Source organism: Corvus moneduloides, chromosome 10 (assembly GCF_009650955.1).
Source record: "Corvus moneduloides isolate bCorMon1 chromosome 10, bCorMon1.pri, whole genome shotgun sequence".
In the NCBI taxonomy this organism is placed as follows: Eukaryota; Metazoa; Chordata; class Aves; order Passeriformes; family Corvidae; genus Corvus; species Corvus moneduloides.
The window spans coordinates 10,253,400-10,277,487 of record NC_045485.1 but is presented as its reverse complement, the minus strand read 5'-3'; the positions used below and the strand labels follow the sequence as shown (position 1 = coordinate 10,277,487).

The following is a 24,088-nucleotide window of genomic DNA, read 5'->3' as shown; positions in this document are numbered from 1 at the left end:
AGCCCTCATTTGCACCATCAGAGTTCTTACAATACACCCTCCGTGCAAAGGTCATGATATAAAATGGAAAATGCAGAAAACGTGCAAAGCAGGCCTGGCCCTTTTTATCGTCTTTACTGAAAGACAAAGGCACACACTTGAACATTCATGGTAAGAAAACATGCACACCAAACACCCCTATGGAATCACAGAACACAGTAAACAAAGCTCAGAAAAAATACATGCCACAGTCCCATGGGAGAAGCCAAGGAAGCAGGTACAGCAGCCTGTACGGCAGTGCAACAGCCACACTGAGCCCACTCTGACTCCACATCACAGGAAGGGGTGAGAGCAGCATTCCTCCTGGCATCTGCAGCACTTGTATCTAAATCCTCAGGCCTTCTCATGCTGCTGCTCCCGGAATCCACTGTCCAGGGCACTGCGGCACTGCCCCCCAGCCCCGTGTGCAAGCCCCAGCAGCGCCCTGGGTCCCACCGTGCAGGGGCAGCCCAGGCACTGTGCCGCGGCCTCAGCGCTGCGGGGTGAGCGAGGACAGCGCTGAAACAGACTCCGGCTCCTTCTCCTCTGCAGCCGCTGTGCATCATCCATCCTTCACCCCGCTGTGCCCTGCTACAGCACAAAAAGGGTCCTGCACAGGGGGCTGCTAGGTCCAGTTGTGCATGGAAGGTTCCCTCTGAGCAGCGTTGCGGCGTCATCGCCGGTCTCCGGCACACTGGCACGAGTGGTTCCGTGCTCCGCGGGGAAGGGGCTGCGGCTGCCGTTCAGGGGCCTGAAGCCACCAGCCTGCAGGGAGCTCCCTCAGCGCCCCTGTGCCCGTATCTACCAAATAACGTGGATCACGAGGCTGAGCAGGGGATGTTTAAACTGACCCTGGTACCAGGGCACTCCAGGCTGGCTCCCCATTTCTGACACCTGACACCAGCACCACAACCCGCAGGGGATGGCAGCCTGCACTGGGCTGTCACATGCCCTCCTGCTGCTTTAGAGCTGTTCAGGCCACTGCCACTACTTACTTCAAAGACTAATAGTTTAGATAAAATCTCAGATAAATTCTCATAAATGATATTAAACAATGGTTTGGGGCTGGGCTTTTTTTGAGAGAGTTTTATTAAAGATTCTACATCAAAATCTTGTACTCCATAATATGTTGATCACTCACAGACTGACTTGTTTAAAAATGTATTTTATAGAAAAACATCTGCAAAATTAAACCTAAAAAAAATACATATTACACACCTCTGGACAATCTGCATGTTAGCAAAGAATTCCTTTTATTATTCAACCTGAACATGTACTTAAACAAGGAACATACTCATGAAACAGGACACACTTCTTGATTATGGCCCATCTCAAACTACTTGGACTAAAGGAAAACTAGTGCAATTGTTTAATTGCATCTAACAACAGAACAATAAAAATGACTTTTTATTCCTTTGTTTTTGTTTTTTTTTTTTTCCAAACCCATTTCATTTGTTCTCTTCGTTCCACAACAAAACCTCCAGTGGCTAGTCCTGGAGACTGCTGTCACACTGCATGAAGCAGACTCCCCATGGGCAGGTCCATGTTTACAAAGAAGCATGCAAAGGAGGATACTGCAGCATTTGCAATGCAAATCTATTAAATACATTATATAACTGAACAAGGTGTCCCTTTAATACTGCAATTCTAGAGCCTTTATCTGTGGTAGAAGTTTCCAGTGTATTCATTATAAAACAGCATACAATTCCGAAACAGAAACAAGGAATTTTGCAAATTGTTTGTGTTTTCAACTAGTAAATCTTTCTGAGAGCTGTGTCTAGCGCCGAAACCAAAGCCAGCTATTGAGTAGCCAGAAAGCTACAGTAATGGAATACATGATCATTTCCCTCTTAGCACGCTCTTTGTTCTCTTCTTCCAGGAGCTGGAGACGGCGATTAAGTTTGATTATCTAAAAACAAATACAGGCTTTTAATATTTCATTGAAAGTTGCCACACCTTCTAGAAGCTTCCAAATAACCACGTAAAATTAGTATCTCAAACAGATGGATGTTAAACAGTTGATAATTTGACTCTCTGTCTTCAGTCAGTAGTGACTAAATCTTACAGTCCCTAATATTTAGGAACAGAAACGGAGTCAGATTCTCCAGATTTCCAGAACAATACATGATATGTGAGGGCAGTCCAGCAGGGGCACAGAGAGGAGCCCTTGCCCTGCCTATTGTGGATACCTTTGTAGTCATAGAGAAAACCTCTTTCTCCATTTTACCACTACAGCTTTGTCCTAATACTGTCAACTACCGTGCTTTACATACCTGTCTTCGTAAGGAGGCAGCATCTACAACTGTCATGTCATCTGGTGTTCCCTCGAGCGTCGTATCGAAGTTGGAGAGACCATATCTATCAGAGAAAGGAGAAGGTTCAGCTGTCTCAGCCATGCAGATCATGCCATATTTTATCAACATTCTAGCAGGTGAATATTTTGGTGGTGATGGAAAGAAGAACTAAATTTTTTTTTTGCAGCTGTTACAGAGCTGCATTTCAATAGGATCCTAACTGTGTAAAGCACATATGAAGTGGGTAAGTGCTTGACTAAATTCGGGTTGGTTGCTCTCCACACTTAAATATTTTTGAAGATTCTCTACACAGACAAACTTCCTGCTGACACACAGTTCCTCAAAAGACTGTTTCCAGTTATTTAACTGATTCATGAAACCTGAACATTGCCTGACCTACAGTGCCAAAATTGCAAGAGACCTGGCAAGAGTAGAAATAACCAGAGACTTGCGAAGTGTCTTCTTTAAGTACCTACTTAAATGTCCCAAGGGCACACTTACTGAGATTAAGAACCTCAGTCACATTAATTTCTGTATTTTAGGCAGAGAATCTGGCAAACAGAACCCAGTGCAGAGTTACTCACTGCTTGCTGAACTGTGTGCATTAGAAAGTTTGTTCCTAGGGCACTCTGAGTTTTCTTAATGCAGCAATTCAGAAAGAGCATTATTCCAACTCCAGGACAAGTTAAATAAATACAGTACATTTATTATCAGTTAAAAAGTGGCAGAAAGTCTACATAGGTATGTATTTTGATCATCCAAGTGCTATCTCTTAACCAGATTAATTTCCAACAACTAACAGGTAAAAACAGTTCCTGATCCCCCACCTACCCCTGAGCTTCTCACTTTCTATCTTAAAACCTTTGTTTCCAATATTAGCTCCCGTTGACTTCCTTTCTCATTAGGACCCGTGAACAACTGCTGCAAACAGCTTAGGAAATGGAACAAAATGATGCCAAGGCTACCAAATTGACAATGAATACACCTAAAAGAATGTTTAGCATTTAATGACAGTTAATGGTCAACTTGAACTAACGAGAATATGAGCAGAATTCCTGGAGCTTGCAGAATGCACTTAAGTGCAGAAACTAATTTTGCACTGCAGATTCTTCCATCACGTTCAAGAAACTGCTCTTAAATGCCCTCAGCTCAAGCAGCCTCTCTTCCCCCAACAGACAAATTGTCATGTTTCCATGTATCACTGCTCATCAATACTTTGTTTCTCAATAATAACTGCTATTGCTACATGAGAGTTGCACTAGTCTGGACTTCAATAACAGTGAAATCCTTCAGATCTGCAAAAATATAAATCAAGTTTTCCTTACTCTACAGGTCCTCTGAAAGCCAAAGAAATTTCTGATAAGGGTCTTTTTGTAGTTATTTTTTTATTAGTAGTAGATGCACCTACGGCTCTACAGCACAGTTGTCCCTCACCCTCCCCTGTGAGAGGCAGGAAGGGTCAGCATTTCAGTGAGATGCACATGCCTCCCTCCCAGCTCACATCACAGTGTATCACTGCTGCTCTACAATTTCCAAGCCATTCCAAGGGTTAAATCAAGAGGGTTACCAGCAAGAAACCCCTTGAGATATCTCTTGGGCCATTTAAAAAACTGAATTCCTGAGTTAGAGAAGAATCACCTGCTTGAATCCAATTTCTACTTAAGCACAAATCTAAACCTCCATTTTAATGAAAGCACTGAAGTCTAAATGGCAAATGGGAAAAATGGATGTGAAGGGACTATTTTTTTTCCATTATCCTGATGATGGGATTATGCGTCAATCTTTTACCCAGTTCCACTGACACGATGTCAATCTGCCAAGATAATTGAATGGCAGGGAAAAGGCATCCAGCTAAACCCAACAAACAATCACAGGCATGTTACTGAGAGTACCTCCAAATTAGGTGAGGTAAGGCCAAATTTTCTAGCAAGCTCCCTATTAATAGCAAATACTGGAACTATACAGCTCATATAATGTAAGAGCCTCCTGTCATGCATTAACCTGAGTCAGAGATCTGCAGCACAGTGTATCTCAGACAACTGAGATCTGGGCAGGTGACTTGGATGGGGAAGGAATAAAGGCCTGAAATATCTCAAGAGTTGAGACGCAGCATAAAAATGAGCACTGTGTTTTAAAATAACATCACTGGAAAGAGGGGAACAGAAATCTGAATTTTAGAATTAGTGGATCATGACTTAACAAAAAAATGCTCTTTACCTGGTGTTGTCATGATGAGGGTTAGAGGAAGTGGTAGCAGCTGACCCACCACGTAACATTGGCCTACAGCAGGATTTTGTAGATTGAAAGCACAAGACAGAACCAGGAAATGACAAACAGAGATAAGAGGTAAAACACACAGAACAAAGGAACATCAAAATACTTCCAGATATACTCTATAATGTTTCAATATACCTTCTATAATTTATTTTCTGGTAAATTGCACTTTCATATTTCTCTCATTCAAATTTAATCAACACTGAATGTTTTTGCAGCTAAGATATGTAAGCAAATTTTTCATGAAGCAGCTTCATTTACAGAAGACAAACTATTGGAATAGAAATTTAGGTGACTATTATCAGACTTATAAGCTAATCATGGGAAACTTCAGGTTAAAAAATAAAAATTTTATCCCCCAAATCTAAAACCTTACCCAACAATAACAGGAAATCAATAAATGTACTACACGTACTTATAAAAACACTTTTAATCATCCTCTCCTCCCTGTAGGGAAAGGGGAGATTTGTCTTTCCTGTATTCATCTATGCTAGATGTAATTCAGAAAACTTGGGCTGGTATCCTAAGGGCCACAAATAGTCTGAAGAGAAGTAGATCTCTCCAGGGAGAAGTGACTACAGGCTTCAGGCAGATGTCTGAACATCCTTACAAATGCTGCTCTTTTTCTTTCTGGGCAGAGAGGAAGAAAAGGTAGAGCTTTTTAAACTGCTGCAACTTTCTAATATACATGAAGTTTGCAAAGAGAAGTTACTGTACTACAGTTCACAGCAGATGAGAGGACCAGCAGTACCCTCTGACAAGCTGGCACCTCGAGTTTCCACTGCCTCTGGTAACGAGGCATTAATGTTCCACATCACAGATGTGCAACAAACTCTGCAGGAGCCTGAAATCTTTTTTCAATCTCTTTCATTTTCCCAATGCCAACTGGAGATACTTGTACCATGCATTTAACCTACGTATACTGCAGGCTATAAAAATGCAGACAAAGAGAATCTGGGTATGAAGATCTTTCCAGCAGGTCTGTGTGGGAGGCAGAGCTTTGGTACCAAGGTGGCCGGGAGAATGCTGTGGCCTGGCCTGAAAGCCAGCCAGAACCATGCAAAAATATCACAACCACCAGCCTCACTTCAAAAGATCAGGATCTAGGAGCCTTGGCAAACTCTGCTACCTGAGGCACTATTTATTGGGACTAGGTCCTACTCTAGTTAGCACCATAAGTACAATGCTCTCCTCTCTAGCACTTAAGCCAGCATGACGTGCTTGACAAAACAGCAAGCCCCATTTCCAATACATAAAGAATGTTCTTACCTAAACATACAAGATGTATCAAAAAAAGTTATCAAAAAAAAAAGGTATTCCTAATCAGAGAAAGAATTCAGCTGGTCAAAGTCTTGTCTGACAGATGCTACAACTAAATACTTTGAGACAGAGTAAGAAATCAAGCACACAAGCTATGGAAAAGGTCACAGAATTTCTCTGAGAACTTAAGTCACCTATAACTAACTGGCAGATATGTGAATGCCAGGGCCAGTATCCAGCAGGCATTTCCCACACCATCTGACACAGGACAACATTTGGATTCTGTGTAATGAGAATAATAGTCTCAAGTGCTCTCTAAATTCAGCCTCTGTGCCATCTTTTGGGAAACAAAGTTTCACAGCTGTTGTAGAATTAATCAATACTAATTTACAACTACCCTTCCCAAGGAAAGTCACAGGCTGGGAGACAGCTGAGGGCTACAGCAAGGCACAAACCCAGAGCACTCTGGGATCTGTGCGAGTCTGGAATTTAAATTAAAGACTAGTCTTTAATCCCACTTCCCAACACAGCCAGGCTGTTAAGAAGCTGCATGTTGTTTCTTCCTTTTCTTTACAGTTCACATTTTATTTCATTACAGGTGGGCCCAAAAGTAATACCACAATATTCCCCCACCTCTTCTACACTTCTACCTGCTTGTTTTTTTATATCAACAGAAAATTGATTACATAGATCACAGTGGCCTCGTAACTGAGATCCTTACCCCAAAATTAGCAGCAAGTTTTTTGGTAAATACAGAATGCACAATATAGGCAAGCTATTAAATGCATGGCCTTCTTTAAAAAAATAAGTGTACATTAAAAAAATAGGTGTACATTAGAACTTTGAAGTTTCTGGCTACTTCTGTCAATTCCACCCTAAACATTAGTGTCTGATCAGAAGAAGCCATAACTCCAAGGTCATGTGTACTCCCTGCAAATACAGCAACAACCTCAAACTTGAAGGGAATGCACAGGAATACAATTTAATACCAGTGGGCAAACAGGAAGTAAGGCAAGGAGCAACTGAATCTGGTCTGTCTTCTTCCGGTTCTACAGTGATGATGCAACCCTAAACACATGGTCTGGGAGGGAAACAACAAGGGGTGGACAATCCAAGAACCTGGTCCAGCTTCCATCATTTCTGTGCCTGTGGCAGGGGACTGGGGCCAGCACACACTCTTTGCTTAGCAGAGGCAGCAGCTGTGTTCACCTCTGGCTGTCCTTTCAAATACCTCTGCAAGTCTCAGCAAGGCTGCAAGAATGGGCAGTAGGATAAAGGGATGTGTTCTGGACATGAACTGGGTGAGCTTCTGAAGTACAGACAGGGCAGTGGCTGGCTCACACTGCTACCCCTGCTTGTCTCAGTGCCGCCAGCAGTTACCCATAAAATACAGCAATAGCTGCTGCCTTTCCCAGCCTCCTTCACATCTGCACACCCATCTCATTTCCGTCTGAACTATTATTACCCCAGGCCAGAGTCAAGTGTAGCCCTCTTTGATGGTCCTAACTCGCTTCCCATTTTATTTCTACAATGAAAAATACCATTAACTTTCTCAAGATAAAAAATGATCTTATAAAACCTCAGGTTATGATTATGTGGGTGAAGTTTGGCATTTTAAAAGGACAGTGGCTTTTTAGAAAGGGCTATCCTAAAGAAAGGAAATAATAAATTGCCATGCTCTTTCCTCCTAAATAAAATGTACTGAGACCCAAGAGACAAAGAACAGTTTAGACAAAATATAGATTTCAACACAGCTCTATACAGATATGAAATTGTCTGTTTTTCCTGCATTTACACATCACTAAAATCTCCTTAAATGCATGGAGCTTTTTTGGGGCTTGTCTGTTCGGCTGATTTGTTTTCAGATTTTTTTCTGCTGTCTAGAGCATAAAAGATCAGTCTTTAAAGGACACTAGGGGTAGGCCCTACAGTCATTCCACAGAAACTGAAACAGAAAAATGGTTAGAACTAGAAACCAAAACTGACCTATTGTCCTTGTCCAAGCTGAAGGAAATGCAAGAGTAAACAGTGATCATTAAATTTGTGCTCATTTAAATAACCCTTTATGTGAGCAGTGCTGGCTGAGCTAGGCATAACTCATTATCTGCAGCAGTACCATCAGCACCTACCGTTAGCAGTTTTAGTAGATTGGAAAATGTTTGGAAAAAAGACAAGCTATAAAACAAGTTAAAAATATTTTCAGTGAGTAACATACAGTCAGATCTTGTTAATTTTAGAAGACCTCTTCAAGTATTAAGCATAAAATGTTAAAATAGGTAAGGCTTTGAGATAGAAAGCACATTACACAGAGCAAAAGAACAGAGTGCAGCTTTGGAGCAATTTAAGATGAACAATATTTTGCAACCATGCAAGTGGATCATCCAAATTTCACATTCCCACGCCAGCTGTAATGGTGGGTGTCTAAACACCCAGCCACAAAGAATACACTTTCACCTTATTGAAAAGTTCATTATTTTGGCACCTATTTATCCATAGGTGGCTAGAAACAGGTTTCCCATTCCTTCTAGGAAGGTTAGCAAGAACACCTGAAAAATTAACTCAAACCAGCATGAGTAATGCAGCTTTTGAAGTATTCAGAATCCTAGAAATGTTCTGATAATTGAAGTAAGTTGAAAGTGTATGTATGTATATGGATCTGTTTTCCAGAATCCAAGAAAACGCAGGCAAGAACATGCATAAGGGAAGCCAGGAATAAAACCTGTTAGCTTCACTGCAGGCTGGAAAAAGGGCTACAGCTCCAAACTATATTTTAAGAAGGACTCTTGGCACAGGATCCATAAGTACTACTGCTCATAGTACAGTTTCTTCTTATCTGGGAGCTTTAATTTGGCAAAACAAATTTATCATTCCATACAATTTTAATATTGATAAGGAAAAAAACCAGTATTGATGCCCAACTGTTGATAGGCATCAAAATTAACAGCTACAGCCTGGCATTTCATAGGATTAAATAATTCATTAGTTAAGCACCCAACTCACAGTATTTCAAGGGACTCTATGCAGCTGATTTTGTTTGTTTTTCTGCATCCCAGCTTAAGAATACAATGGCCAGCAAGACTGGAGTTCTTTACAATTCAGGAATGTTAATATGGGCATTTATGTATTGTCAGGTCAGCAAACACAGTGAGCTACAGGAGGTGCCAGTTTGGAAAGTGACTGCAAACACACAGACATTCACAGTAAGATTGGCTTGATAGTCACATTTCGTTACCCAAACAACTAGAAAGCAAATAATTTAAACTTCACACTATAAATAATAAGTGTGCTGCTGGGATATTAGCAGAGGCAGATGGCAAATTTCAGAGAACTTGCTAGCACAGGCCACACTGAAGGGCTGCAGGAAAAAGAACAGTTCCTCCCAGTGTTCTTACCAATTATTTCCCCTAATTCAACCTCCTGGCAGAGGTCTGAGCTAGCCCTACACTAGAGACTGTGTGCAATTGTTACCTGAACTTCTGTGCTGGCATACAGCTAAACTGAAAATTGCTTTTGGTAAATGAACATTGCCATTGTTAATCCTTATGAATGTTTCTATAGTGTTAAACATGCCGTTCCTGGAACGCTTCCAAATCCCAAATCCAAACAGTGCAAGGATACACCAAGCGGGCAAAACTCCACTGAAGAGAATGGAAATAACTATACAGGGATTGCCATGAGGCTTGTTCTGGCTCATTACTCTCCAAGTGTCAGCTTATCCATAAAATCAGAGACAGCAATAATCAGAGCAGCAACTAACTCCTCAGTGTCCCCTGCCTTTCTTGCTCTCAGCAACCAGCATGGCCACCAGAGAGAACCATTCCCAATATAAACCATAACAGTTTCAAGTCTTGACACATTATTGAAAGTAGTCTACAATGCCTTGTAATATTCTACCCTGTTTCTGCACATGTGTTTTAATGATTTATGACATCATCAACCCAATCTTATTGATTTGCACCACTGCTCACCAAAAGAAAAACAGAAGACAAGGCCTTTAAATTTGCAGGTTTGGGGTCAAGTATTAATTGCAGAAAACACTGATAATCTCAAAACAGCAAAACCCCTTGCAGCCACAGGCTAACCTTCCTATTTAGATTTTTATTTGGAAGGAAACCAAAACAATCCTATATTTGAAACAGAAGCATTTTGAAATGTGAATTTTGGACATTTAAATTGCTTATGAATAGTGAAAGCAAAGGAAAGCAAAAGCAAATAAATTCATCTCATCATTTTGTAAACAGAAACCAAACTCCACTAAAAAGGAGAAAAGAAAAACAAAGCAGCAGAAGCTGGCAGAATCAGTGACAACCAATCACCTGCGGTTTTCATCCAGCACATCCAAGACCTGCTGGTAAGCCCTACGAGTGGAAGACTGGATAAACGACAAAATGCCACGAGCAGAGTAAAGATTAATTCCATCTTCAGGTAACATATTGGGAGGACAGACACGAGCCTGTTGCAGTGATGGGGTCACACTGGTCATACAAGCACAGTAAACGAAGAGAGAAATACTAAAGTCAGATTTTAAATTAAAAAAAAGCTTTTCAGATAGACCCCATTCCAAAATGCTTATTGCTTGCTTTTGGTTTACCCTTCTCCCACCACTGTAAGGTAACACTCCCAAATTCTAGCAGTGTGGGGATTATGAGCTACATTTACATACGTTCATCAGAGGCAAACACAAGCAGTAATAAGGACACAGTTTTGATCTGTTATACAAGTTAGTTCTTACAGAGTGCATGTACAGCTAAATCTGTACCTGTTGAAGTCAGTGTTCAAGTCCCCACTGACATCAAGGAGAGGAGTGTTTATACAAGCACTGGCATTTTAAGAAAATCCTACACATCATGTCTTTTCAAAAAACAAGCCTTTTTCAATAAGGACATCTCACACAGAACACTTTCAATAAAATTTTTTGGAAGCTGTGATCAAGATAGTATTTTGATTTGCACATGAACAAGTTTAAAGGCAAACTGCAACAAATTCCAAAAATAATAAAAAATTCACATCCCAGTGACAACAAATTACATGATCTAACTTGTTGACTATGATGCAAAAAATATTATTTAAAATATGCAGGACTGGAATTCAAACATGGCCATTTGGATTATACAAAACTTTTCTATCAGAAAGAAATTAGTTTTGATAAACTGCCTATGATTTGCTTATGTTTCTTTACATTCAAAGTGACTTTATTCACATTTCCTGCACACATCAAGACTTAATCTTGATTTAATCTGGAAACTTTAATTAAAGATGAGGTGCTTTTTTAATAGGAATTAATTTGTCTTAACATAGTTGTAAATATTAACACACATGCAAACCAAGTGAGAGCCACTGTACCCGTTAAATCTTGGGTTAGATTTCATTCCTAGATTAGCACCTATATTTCAACATATTTCCTTGCCACTTGTGCTTTGCTACACAGCTTTGGATTTAGAATGTCAATCTTTTTGACCTTGGCATTTTAATAAAACACTAATGCTGAGTACTTGGAAGCTGGTTTGGTATTTGGCTAATCTCTAGCTGGGTCAGAATTCTGTGGATACTCTTACTTTGAATAGAACTGCTCTGCAAGTGGCTGGCAGCAAGATCACAGAGCTGAGTAAGAAAGGAAGTTCCATTGAACAGACTGAATCAAAGAATGTTACATGAATGTCACCTCACCCACAGCAGAGTTCAGCCATCCTGGGCCTCAAGGGACATTCAAAGACTGCAGCAGCTGGTGCTTGGCTGATACTGGTCACTGTTTATTACCTAAAGGGTAGGTATCTTTTCATGCTCCCATAGGCTACATTTCAATAAATATCTGGTTGCTTCCTTACAGCTTTTATTGTTCTCCAACACTTGTAGAACCCACCTTTCTTCTATATTTATGATGACTTCTACTGTGTAATCACTGGTAGTTGTCACACCCACGTATTTTACTCTGGAATTACACTAGAAATGCCAATATTCAGTAGAAAAATAGCAAGCAGCAGGGGCAAGTTCAAAATATTGCCACTAAAATGAATTTATCAGAATTTTTAATCCTTGTGGATTTGCTGGATTGAGGCAAATGAGGGAAGAGTTAAGGCTTGAACTCACAGTTATGTTTTACATTAAAAGTAATTTCTCCCATTCACCACTTCAGAGATTTACAGAATAGGGCAAAAGACAACTTAAAAAAAAAAAAAACAGGTAGCAAATAATATTTAGACATATTGCAAAACAGAAGACATTGTGGAATTCCTGCTGTCCAGAATGGTATTACTGTAAATACTATAGCAATGATATTTGCATACAAAGACTTCTGTATATACTAAAAAAAATTCTAAAAAATTAAAAAGCAAATGCAAAAAAACCCCAGTTTAACTAAGACTGTACGGTTCCAGAATTAAGTTACATGTGCTGATTAAATTCAAAGTGTATATAATACGGAAAAATCACAAAATGAGAATAATTCTATGAAGGGCACAAAGGCCATGACTGAGGGGTGGAGAGAGAAGCAAAATTTTTCTTCTATTTCCCTTTTTCAGGATTTGAAATTACTGTCCTGTAAACATATGGTAGTCCTCTGGACTATGTCAGAGACCATGAAGAAGAAATATAAAGCAATTACCTAACACACAAATCAGCCCAGATAACATAAGAAAAAAAAATCTCTGCCATAACGACAACTCTCTAATATGTAGTATGAGCACTTATCATTAGACATGGTGGCTATCCTCATTTCCTCCTCCATTTCTAGTTAAATGGTCTTCTTGTACGTATAAATTTGTTTCTCATTTCTGAAAAGAATTCTTAAATACAGCTCCAGCCACTTACTTTATTATTCCCTGATTACAGACACCAGTCAATTCCAGGGCTTGGAACCAAACCAAACAACATGAAATTACAGACATTACTATAAAGAGCACAGTAGCCTTTTGCCGTATGCAGAGGTTTTAGTTTAGCAGTAATCTCCCCTAAACCTTCTCAAAGCATTTATGATGTACACAGGCTTTATTTCAGATATTTCTCTGACTTGCAGTTCCGGCAGTATCCAATGAGAAGTAAACAGATTCAACTTATTAAGGTTACTTTAAATTCAAGCACATAGACAGACATGCACACCATCACCTTCTCCTCCATGACTTGCATGAAGAACAGAATTTCTCAAACTGTGAAACTGAACTCTCTAGAAAGATGTGTTATTCTAAGGAAAAGGCTGGAGCAGAATGAAAATTAAGTGCTGCTCACTTTTCCATGCACTTTCGGCAGTTTGGTGACCTCCAATACAGAAGGGGAATCCTTGCCTTCAGCATTGGCTGGCAATGACCAATGAAAAGCTTTGTTTCTCCAGCTATTCAAACCCAGCCAAAGAACAATGAGTCAAACAAACTAAAGTTATTTTGAAATTTAACTGTCCCTTTCATTAGCTGTCAGGTGTCTTTCCCTATGCTCTTTACAGAGGGAAACAATTTGGCCAAGTTTGAGAAACCCTGAAGCAAAATTAGAAACCACACATTCAGTGTAGCTGTTTCCAATTTTATATTCTAAACTACAGCTACTTAGTCAGAATACTAGTACTGCAGAGAGCTACAGAATTAAACACACTCTTGATTTTCATCATTTCAGGTAACATTCAGGCTTACGTGCAATCCTTAGTCGAAAGAGGTGACTGGAACCGTGGCATTTTATTTCTTGGGACAGTATCTGATCTGTGCCACCTTGAATAATAATTGTAATCTCTTAAGTAAGCATCCTTAGAAATAGAGGGATTGTAATTTAGAGAGCTGTCATTATTGCTGCACAGACAGTTATTGTACCAGCAGGTACTTGTTAGTCCCAGGATTTCTAAGAGCATTAGAGAATTACTGACTTTAGTGAAGCCCAGCTGCCAAAAAATCCTCAGAACTGTCTCTGCATGCAACTGGATGAGAAGAAGAGAAAGACAATGGAACAGAAACAACTACTTGTGCCATGTCAAGAACACTGTGATAGGGAGCCCAGCCAAGTCTCACTTGCACCTGACAATCTATTCCAGAATGTTTAATTTTGTCACTTTGTAAGTCAAGCACTGGAATTTCACACAGTACATCTGCATATTTTGTCCAAGGAGGACAACAGTGTGCTAGATTAAAACTTGAGAACTGTAGCCATATTTTGACAACAAAGGTTTTAAAAGGCAGTGCTCCAAGTGCCTCTTCACTGGAGTCCTCATCACAGCATCTGAGCAGCCCATCACGTGGACTTCCTTTTCTATTTGAAGATGTGAACCAGATTTCACACAAGCAAAGAAAGAAGAGCTGATTTTTGTCAAGGTAGAGCACCACAGCATTTGTTAGTGCAGAAGTAAACCATTTTTTCAGCCAACAACACCACATATAAGAACTTCAGGAGCAGCTAGTTTCTTGTATTTTTGTATCACTGGAAAAATTAGTATTTCCAGATGGTAAAGGAATTTCAAGGTGATATAAATGAGGCAACAGGTGCACAATTACATTTTCTGTTGTGCAAAGAATAGATTTACATGAAATTTGTCTTTTCTTTTGCAGTTTACACTCTATGTCCTGTGGGCTTAAATTGTGAGGAAACAAGAGCCAAGAGGTTATTTTTTCACCAAGTACAGAATGCCTGGCTTTTCTGCATTTTTGGGAGCCACACAGGTTCCACTGCGGAACGTGGGTGTTTTTACAGTCTGAATCCACAGAACATTCTCCTGAGAATTAGCCAGGTACAAAGTCACATCCTCCACTTGGAAACTGACAAAACCCAGATGAGGGAGGAATGTCAGACTCAGCATCACAGAGTGCCATAGCATGTTCGAAGTGATTTCTTTTTTTTTGATCATATTGTACCAGAAGAAGCAATTATGACAAAGAAAGAAGCCATTTCTAGGAATCACTGTGATTTCAAAGCAGGTGATCTAACACTAGACTCAGCATAACTTCTGTCATAAGAAAACAAGCGCTTGGGAGGACAAGAGAAAAATGAAGTTCTACTAAAATACATTATCTGCAGGTCAGCAAGTGCAGAATACTGCAATGAAGAAGGATATCTTCCACACGGGCAGCAGAGAATACAGATCAGAAGGCTCAATATAATCTAGCTATTATTTTTCATACAAGCAAGAGAAGAGATCCTGGATCAATCAAAAAGATACAATGGAAAGTGCTTGGCATTGGAATTTTGATTCATTTGACAGACCTTATCAAGCACTAGCGTGGGCATCAAGAGAAGAAAACTAATCTCCAGGTGTGTCATAATTTCCTGGCTTTTGTAAATGATAAACTGAGTCATGCCAGCTGCCAGTTATATGTTCTTTGATCACAGACTTTTTAAATTTACAGGGTTCCAGGTGCTTATTGTATTGCTAAGCCTCTGAAGGATTGAAAGTAGATTTAAAAACTGACAGCAAATAACATGCAGACCACGTAAACCCAGTAATTCTATATATAACTATAGAGTGACAGCAATGCACATGGGTGAATTTTACAGATTTAGGATTTTCAGATTCAAGAAGTCCAGACAAGTGTGAGAAATCTGACAGCAACTATAGGCAGAGCTGATCTTACTATTTTCTCAGATGGCTGGCATGGCCCATGACTTTTGGAAGACTAAACTAACACGGGAAACAAGTGTAAAGCAATTTCAAGAAATTGCAAGAATTTCTTTACCATCTGTTTTTCCTTTTAAGTGCAATACATCAAGCTGGCAGCATCAAAGGGAGGAAAGTTTCCCAGGAAGCTCCCATCACATGAAGACCATCTACTCCAGCATGTACCATGTCCAAGCTACCAGATGGGCAAGAGAAAGCCATTCTGAAGTGACATTCCAGTGTGTCCAGTCCAACGGGACATAACGGGTAAGTGACACCTGGACACCGAGGAGGCTGAAAGAACACCCAGAGACTGAGTTGATCAGGAGCTTAAAGATGGGAATCTAAGTTTTGCCAGCTCAGTAAATATGTGTGACTCTGCAGACCTGAGCACCTAGACATGTGCAATCTATAAACTTGTATGAACTGAAAGTCTGATTAAATAAGAAGGGCAAGATATGAAACAATATTTCCATAAATATCTGGAAGAGAAGGAGAACTGTATCATGTGTGGAACATGCATCAGGATACATTTCACCTGTTTTAGCCAAACTAACAGGTGGTCAGATTTGTAGCACACAAAGTATCTCCTAGTGCCCCTGCTGTAAATAGAAGAAAACAGGCATTTCTAGGACATAATTCACTTGTTCTACTTTAGACTAAAAATAGGTAGACCCTAACTAGGTTATGCACTTATTTCCCTCTAGTCACTGAAAATTAAGTTTTATGGTGATTTAGCGACAGTGTTATTCAGTCTACATCGGGACAGATGAATCCCATCTTCTAAATTTTAAATCTGAAGCTTTTTCTTAGGCAAGTATTCCTTATGGCAGCCATATTAAAATTCATATATAAAAGATTTCCAAGTGTTACATTGCAAAACCAGTTATTTCCAGGTGGAAAGATGCTGCCACTCAGAATAAACCATGATTAATCCAAGACTATCATATCTAATAAAAATTTACAGACATATGTCTTCAGAAAGTGCCTTAAGAACTGCTACCTTGGATGGTAACAATAGATGAAGTTTCCAATTCTAAATGTTCCTTGCCATTTTGGTCAGAGAAGATTAATATATATATACTCACAGATTCCAATATATGAAGCACAGTGACACCAAAGAAAAATTACTTATTCTAATATTTATGAGGAAATAAAAATATTTCTTCTTCTATGAATGAAAATCATTGTAATATCAACAGTGAGAGAACTGGGAACATTTTGAAGCACAAAAACCTCAATTTCCTGAAAATTCAGGGGAAAAAAATATTATACCAACTCAGAAACTGAAAAATATCCTGAAATAACAATTCATGGTAACTGGTGAAACCAACTGCGAGCCCACAAACACTTCCACCCATTCACTGCAAGAAGCCACCTCATTAAACAAAACCCATCGAAATGAAGAAAAATGCTGGCATTATAATAGTTAAAATTATGTACTTGCCACAACATACAAAACATTAGTTGGGAAAAGCAAGGAGAAGGTAAGGAAAAAAGGCAGTGTGTCCCAAAGCTGCAGCAGTGCCCGTGCAGGTGGGGCTGCACTCACATGGAATCATTGCGGGCCAGCTGCCCATTCTGCCGTGTGGCGTTTTCGCTCATGGAACGCTCTCTCTTCAGCCTTCCCACCGAGCGCACCTGCAGCAAAGGAGGAAAAGAGACATAAAAGCCAGAGAGTTCCAGCACACAACACTGTGCACTGGAGCTTTGTCAGTCAGATCTGCCCTCAGATACAAAGGCACATTTCCATGGGTTTCACAGTGGTTAAGAAGAAAACAACTGATGACAGGATCTGATGCTGGTACATGTAAAATCAGGCTCCAAACTTACTGCAACCCTGTTGTTACCTATCCATTTGATCTGATGTCAAAACTATGAACCAACAGAATTTTGAATATTCTCTGGAGATACTCAAAACCCTCTGGACACAACCGTGAGTAACATGGTCTAGGATGATCCTGCTTGAGGGAAGCTGGACAAGATGAACTCCAGTGGTCCCTTCCAGCCTTAACCATTCTGGAATTACCTCCTATCACCAGAGATAAACATATTTCTATTGTATTTTATAAGTCTATAAAATACGCAGCTTCATAAATAATTAACCATGTTTTGTCAATTGCCATTATTCACTTGGATGCCAATGTTATACCATTCTTTGAAACTGGTTTTCAGGGTTTTGTTAAAACTCATTAATTCTGTGTAGTGTTATATCATCTAGCTATGAAGTCCAGAGTTCAACTATATACATTACAATGTCTAACTATATACAATTGCAAGAATCTTACCTTTTTTCTGATACTCTGTAAATAAACCTTGCAGCCTTCTCTTCAGCGCAAGGATTTTTTTGTTAGAAGTATTTTGGGTAGTTCTAATTATGATTTTATTTTTGTAAGTAGGGAGTAAGCTTGCTGAGCATGGCAATCCCAGGCCATCTGCCACTTCAAAGTCTAATCAGAACAACTATAGTCCTAATAACAATATTTTTCTATTTTCCCAACATATGTCAGCACCAAGTTGATCTACACGACAGTAGAGAAATCATTGGTCATTTCACTTTCTTTAGTAGAATGCTTCTCATCTAAGGAAAAAGCAAAATAAATACTGGCCTCTTCACTTTGAGGTGTCTGCTGTGGAGGTTTTTCTAGGTCCAAAAAATCTAGCGGTTGATCACTAAGAGAAATAACACGGGGAGGAGTTTTCAATGCCAGTGGTTTGAATGGAGTAGACTGAAGAATGTCAAGGTCTGCTGGTCTGGAAAATGGAATGTCTTCACTATTACCTGCAAGAACATCAGTTGTCAATAGAAAGCAAACTGTTCTGAGGCCTGAGGGCCAGTGCTACAGTTCAAAAGAACATCACAGCAGTTACCTCCCCTGCCTATGCCAAATGATCAAGTATAATCTTGTTTAATAGGTCTTGTATGTTAAAAACTACTATTAAAGTGCTCATAAAGACCACATTATTTGACACTTATTTGAGCAGTTTCTCTGAGAACAATGATCCTGAGTAACCCTGAACCACATCAACTGTTACTGCAAGTGAGGGCACTCAAGACACAGTCCTATCAGTGGTGTATTTGATTGGGAACATCAAAGCATAAAATATATGCATGTCACACATTTTGCAAACTGTAAGACCTTCAGCAGTTCTGGATCTGTCACTGTAAAGCCCATGACCACAGATACTAAAGTAATGTTGATAGAGTCTACTCAGACAGATTCTTAACAAAATTAGCATTCTGATTAAAATCAAACACATTACAGATGACAAAGATAGAGCACATCCCCAAAACTTGTTCTAGTTACTTCAGCTTACAGTTAATTGCTAAAAATTAGGTGTAAATCAATAAACATTAATTTTTTTCGTCCAAAAATAGCATAGTAAGATGAAACATCAGCAATTAAACCTTCTGTTCATAATTAATTCATCAGCTGTCTCCATTATAAGCTACTCCAAAACTATTCACGAAAACATTTTCAGAGCTTAAGAAACTTCCCAAGTTAAAGAGCTTTAACTGTTTGAACACCAGAAAGCATTTTACAGGTTGTTCTTTTAAAAATGACATATCAATATACAATTTTTCCATCCAGAAATCTGGGGAACTAATTTAAGGTTTCACCTGCACTGCAATGCAGACATACCTGCCACTACAATCCGCTCTGGAACCTGCATAGTTACACTGGCATTTGGAAATCCTTCCTGGCTGCCCTTCTCCAGGTCAGCATTCTGAGGAGCCACTTTGAGCTTCTCTGGGACTCTCATGCGCTGGCTGATGCCCTCGGTGTATTCCATCTCGTACTGCAGCCGGTTCATCTCTGCCATCTCGGCAGCCGGGGAGGGGAATGCGGCCCCACTCATTCTGCCAAAGGGAAACCAAAACTCGCAGAGCAGTACAGGAACCCAGCAGGAAGTATGGAAAGGAAACACTTTCTTCTGACTACCAGGGAAGTAGGAGATCCTAACTGAAGAGTCTTATTTACAGGAAGAAATTATGCAATAAAATTCATAGGAAGTGTAGTAACAAAGTGCTCAGAGGTACAGGCAATGAAAGAAGAACAAAGTGATGCTGTAGGCAACGCTCAAATTGAGGGTCCTCAAATTGAGCCATAACAAATAAAAAAAAGGCAAAACAAACCAACCTAGAAATTCTGCAGATAAGGTACTATTCCTGCACCAGCTGGCAGAAATAGAAACATAAACAAACGCATCAAAGAATTGGTAGGGTTGATAGGAAATCTATTCAGGATTGGTGAGAGATCTAAATTATTGATTTGCATTTACACAAATCCAGTATACTGGTAGTTGAGAAAACGGCTGAAGTCTCAAAAAACTGCATCTTGAGGCAGGGGAATGACAGAAAAGACTCAGTCTGGGCAGCAGCCCCCTGCTCACTGTCAGTCACCCAGATCTTACCCCACCCTACAAGGACAAAGTTCCTTATCAACAGCCTGTCAAATCAGCTTAAAACTGAGAATATTAATAACCCTTCCCAAATGCAGCAATTCTTTAAAATTCTCACATTTTTCTGTAAATTAAAATCTTACTTTTGCGGAACTGATACAAGATGGGGAGGAGAGAGAACAAGACTTTATTTAAACTTAAAAGAGTTTGCCAATACTTTATATATACATTTTCCTAGAAAAGGAGTGGGATCTCATATGAAGCAGTGGAGGAGTTTCCTAGAAACTGGGCTGTGAGAAACTGACTAATGCAATTGCTGGGAGCTGTGTCAAAGACCAAGGTAACTGGGGGTTTGAAGTTAGATTTAAGGCCAAGAGAAAAAGAAATCCTAGAGCTGCACTGGGAGGGTGGCTGGAAGGGAACCTCAGCTGGGAGAAGTTGATCACATGCAGTGGCCCTTGCTGATGACTTAGATCCAGATAATGGTTACGGGCTCAGTTAAAGAGACCCAGAAGCTGCATCTGGAGTAGGGCTGGAAAGGGGCTCCCAGAGGAAACAGTGAGCTGCAAGAACTGGTTGTGGGAAACTTTTCATCCAGGCAATGGCTGGGGCCTTGTCAACAGCTCACACTGAGGTGATGGTTATTTTTAGGGTGAGGATAAGAAGACAAAGATTCCAGACATATATGTACATACACAATATGCAAATACAGCTTTCCTGGCAAACCTGCCTATGTGAAGCATGAAATCTTTTAGTGGTGTTGCTTAAGTAGGTCCCTAAATGAAGTAACCCATCCTGGCAAAAAGGCAGGGTTTGCCACTAAAATTGCAGCTACATTCCTTTACTATTTTTGGCAGCAAGGCCACGTCTGCTGCTGTGTGTGCACTTTGCTGAGCTGAACGTGCAGAACTCTGAGAGCAAAAGGCCTCAGTGCAGAGCAGCCACAAGGCAGGTGAGACAGCCCACAAGCCCTCCCTCCCACCATCTCACACAAGCAATACTTCCACATTTATCAATAAAACCTTGAATAATAACCTTCAGACAATGGAGAGAAGCACAGAGAAGGATCTGGATCGTGTAACACACAAATACACACAGAGTATATCCAAGATGTGATGCACCTGGCGGTCCATCCTGGGAGCCTCAGGGTTATTTGCAAGACTTACTATCACCACAGATCAAATAAAGTATCTCATTAATCTCAAAGTGTCACTGTAGCACAGTAGGAGAAGGGGTGATCAGGGAGCAGGCAAAAAGGCCACTGTGCAACCTTAAAAAAAGGTCTATATAAACTTAAAAAAAATTAGTTTTAAAGGAGATACTTGAAGTGCTGCAGATTTACTCCACCTGTATTAATTCTCACTGTTTGTATCAAGTGAAAGAAAGTGAAACAAACCATTTCACTAGAATAAACACTTTATAGCAGTGCAAGAGGTGCTTAAGCATGTCACTTCAAAATTTTTAACCTTTTCACATGTAGATTTTTCATCCATGCCCTTTGCTTTTACAAACTAGATTTGTCCCTCTTTCAAGATGTGTGCTAGATCAGCCAGTGACATGAACAAAATATGCAGCCTTCTGAGATTTCCACATTCTAAAAGGTGCTTTTCATTTTAAACGTTGTCTGTGATCAGTAAAGCATTTCCAGATCTAATAAAAATCATAATGTCAAGAGAGAGACCAAATTTTAAGAACTTACAGTACCCAGAGTACTGACTGGCAACAGCTTTAAGCACAAGTACCCAGAGTACTGACTGGCAACAGCTTTAAGCACATTTATTGCTCACACGACTTCACAAAAGGTGTTTCCCTGCTTGCTCACTTTCTCATTTTGAAATACCTGGACGGTTTTAGGGAGCAAGCATCCCTGCCCTGCAGCAGTGTTTGCACCCCAGCTTCCCTACAGCTTGGCGTGGCTTTTGGACACAAGTCTGCACAACAACTGCTTTCCAGCTGCAAGGTAAAACCTACACAAAATCAGACAGCAGCAGAAGAGTCACTTTATAAAGTATTTATAAACTAAATGACACTATGTGTGTTTAGCAGTATTTGCCAAGGACCTACAGATACAATACCTCAATATCTTCCTACTCCTGTCTACTTCGTGTCACTGAGAACTGGATTTGCTGTCAGTGATTTCAATTTTTACTTCTTTTCACAAGAGAACAGCAAAACAAGAACCAGTGAGATCTCAGCAACAAACATTTTAATGAAGCTTCTGAACAAAACAAAGTTATGTTTTCTACAATGTCCTTGTTACACAAAGCATTTTACAGAAAGTATTAATAATAAATCAGGGAGATTGAGGATTTTAAAATTGATATTTACAGGACTAAGTATCTCATAAAGAGGCATGATAATTGAGAATGATAAGACAATAAAAATCCAAACACAAATACAGGATAAATAGACAGAGAACAGCTGAAGTGCAAATGAGCATCAGCAGCATTAACTGAAAGAGATAAAGGAAGGAAGAAATCCAGAGGAGAAGGCAAGAGAGAAAAAGAGGTTATAGAAAGTGAGTTGTACGTTCAGAAAGACACAGGAGTATCTCCTTCTCCCTCTCCTAAACAAGAACATCAATGGAAGAGTTGAGGACAAAGCAATGCATACAAATGTGAGGGATAATCAGACACTGGCCATATCAGACATTGGCCATATCTGTGCTGCAACGGGGAATGCTCTGCACAGTGTGGAGCCCCAGATACAAGATGAGCTCTGGTAACAGTACAGCTCTGCCAACACTGAGATCAGAAGAGGTTTTACAACCCACACCAAACTGTAGTTTCTCCAGCTCCATTACTGTTTGTTCCTGATGTGGCTACTTCAAGGTCCTCTGTTCATGTGCACGTAAGGTACAAAGTGTTCCCTTGGCAAGAGTGCAGATATCCTTGGACAAATAAAAAGGGGAAGAGGAAGACCCAGAGCAAAGTTAAGGATACGAATTAAGGACCCAAAGGACTCTAGTCTGGAGCCCTACAACTGTCAGAATATAGATCAGAGAGGCTGTAAACTAACAAAGCACAAACAGAACAATCTGAAGGAAAGGAGCACCAGGTGTAGGCTAAACGTCGAAAGCTGTTCTGCAGTTACAGGTGCTGAACTTAACACAATACACTGGTCCCTTTCTCTAGCACTGGGATGACATCAACAAAATGTACCTATTACAGACGAGCAAGGCTATACAATCACAAAACACCAAAGGCTGCATTCTTTCAAGTTTGCTTTACTCCAGCAGAAGGTTTTAACACAAAACAGGCTTTTTTAAGTAAAAAAATAATTACTGGAGAACGTTAGCAGAAAAACGTCACTCTGACAACCATTTTTCTGAAACACCCAAATATTCACTGTGCTGTGGCGGCATTTAAGAGCATTCGGCAATAGAGGGGGGTGTAGGCGCTTCCTTCCCTTTATAGAGGGGTCATCACGGCGGGTCAGCCGGTAATGTCCGAGGGAATGGGGGACCCCGCGGGCTCGGCGCTTCGTCCCCTGAGTGTCCCCGGGCGGGTCGAGCCCCCGGGACAGGCGCTTGTCCCGCTGCTGAAACGCTCCCGCCACACCCGGCAGCGCCCCCGGCCGCGGGGCGAAGCCCGAGGGGCCCCAGATCGAGGCGAGGGGCAGTGCTGGCAGCGGGGAGACGGGGCGGGACAGGCCCTGAGGGGGCCGGGGCTGAGCGGACACACGGCTGCGGGCAGCGGGGGGCACACGGGCTGAAGGGGCTCCGGCTGCGAGAGCGGGGAAGGGCCGGCTGCGGCCCCGCGGACAGGCCGAGCCCCCCAGGCGGAACTGGGGCCGCTGCCGCGAGGCCCCGGCGGTCCGTACTCACCCCGAAAGGCAGGAAAAGACCGGGGAGCGCTGCCAGCCCGGCCCGGCCGGGAGCGCGTCAGGCACCGCGGCACCGCGCCCGCACCGCGCTCCGCTGCTCAGCCGCCAAACGCGACCTGCGCGCCGCCATCGGGCTTCCGTAAGGGCCGCGCTCACGTGACTGGAGGCGGGCGGAAGCGGCTCTCGCCGGTGCCTCACGTGCGAGGGAGCCGGGGGCAGCCATGTTTAGTGAGGGCAGGTCTGCGCCGCGCAGGCGCGCTGGGCTCCCCGGCAAGGTGACCTGCGGCGGGCGCTGAGCGGAGCGGGGTGGCTGTGCTTTGTCCGGGGTCGTGCTGCGGCCAGTGAGCCGCGCTCCGTGCGGATACACGGAGGGGTAGCGTGTGCTGCGTGCGTGGAGAGCGTGTCTGGGTGTGTGCTGAGCCCTCGGCACGGGCAGGAGCCGGCGCACTGC

General features: G+C 41.3%; 1 protein-coding gene across 15 annotated transcripts; it reads right to left on the bottom strand.

Moving 5' to 3' along the window:
• Positions 1 to 1,248: 1,248 nt before the first annotated feature.
• Positions 1,249 to 23,778, bottom strand: MFF (mitochondrial fission factor). Of its 15 annotated transcripts, none has more exons than XM_032119299.1 (10): positions 23,639 to 23,778; positions 19,053 to 19,270; positions 18,018 to 18,205; positions 16,961 to 17,049; positions 13,463 to 13,537; positions 10,163 to 10,321; positions 7,833 to 7,850; positions 4,530 to 4,592; positions 2,292 to 2,376; positions 1,249 to 1,927 (listed from the first exon to the last, which is right to left on the bottom strand). In XM_032119299.1, exons 2-10 carry the CDS (start codon positions 19,267 to 19,269, stop codon positions 1,796 to 1,798), a joined length of 1,026 nt encoding a protein of 341 aa, XP_031975190.1. In that variant the 5' UTR covers position 19,270; positions 23,639 to 23,778; the 3' UTR covers positions 1,249 to 1,795. The 15 variants fall into 15 exon arrangements, with proteins under 15 accessions (XP_031975190.1, XP_031975176.1, XP_031975180.1 ...); XM_032119285.1 differs by having other exon boundaries at positions 18,018 to 18,190; positions 23,639 to 23,742; XM_032119289.1 differs by lacking the exon at positions 13,463 to 13,537 and having other exon boundaries at positions 18,018 to 18,190; positions 23,639 to 23,777.
• Between the last annotated feature and the right edge of the window lie 310 nt (positions 23,779 to 24,088).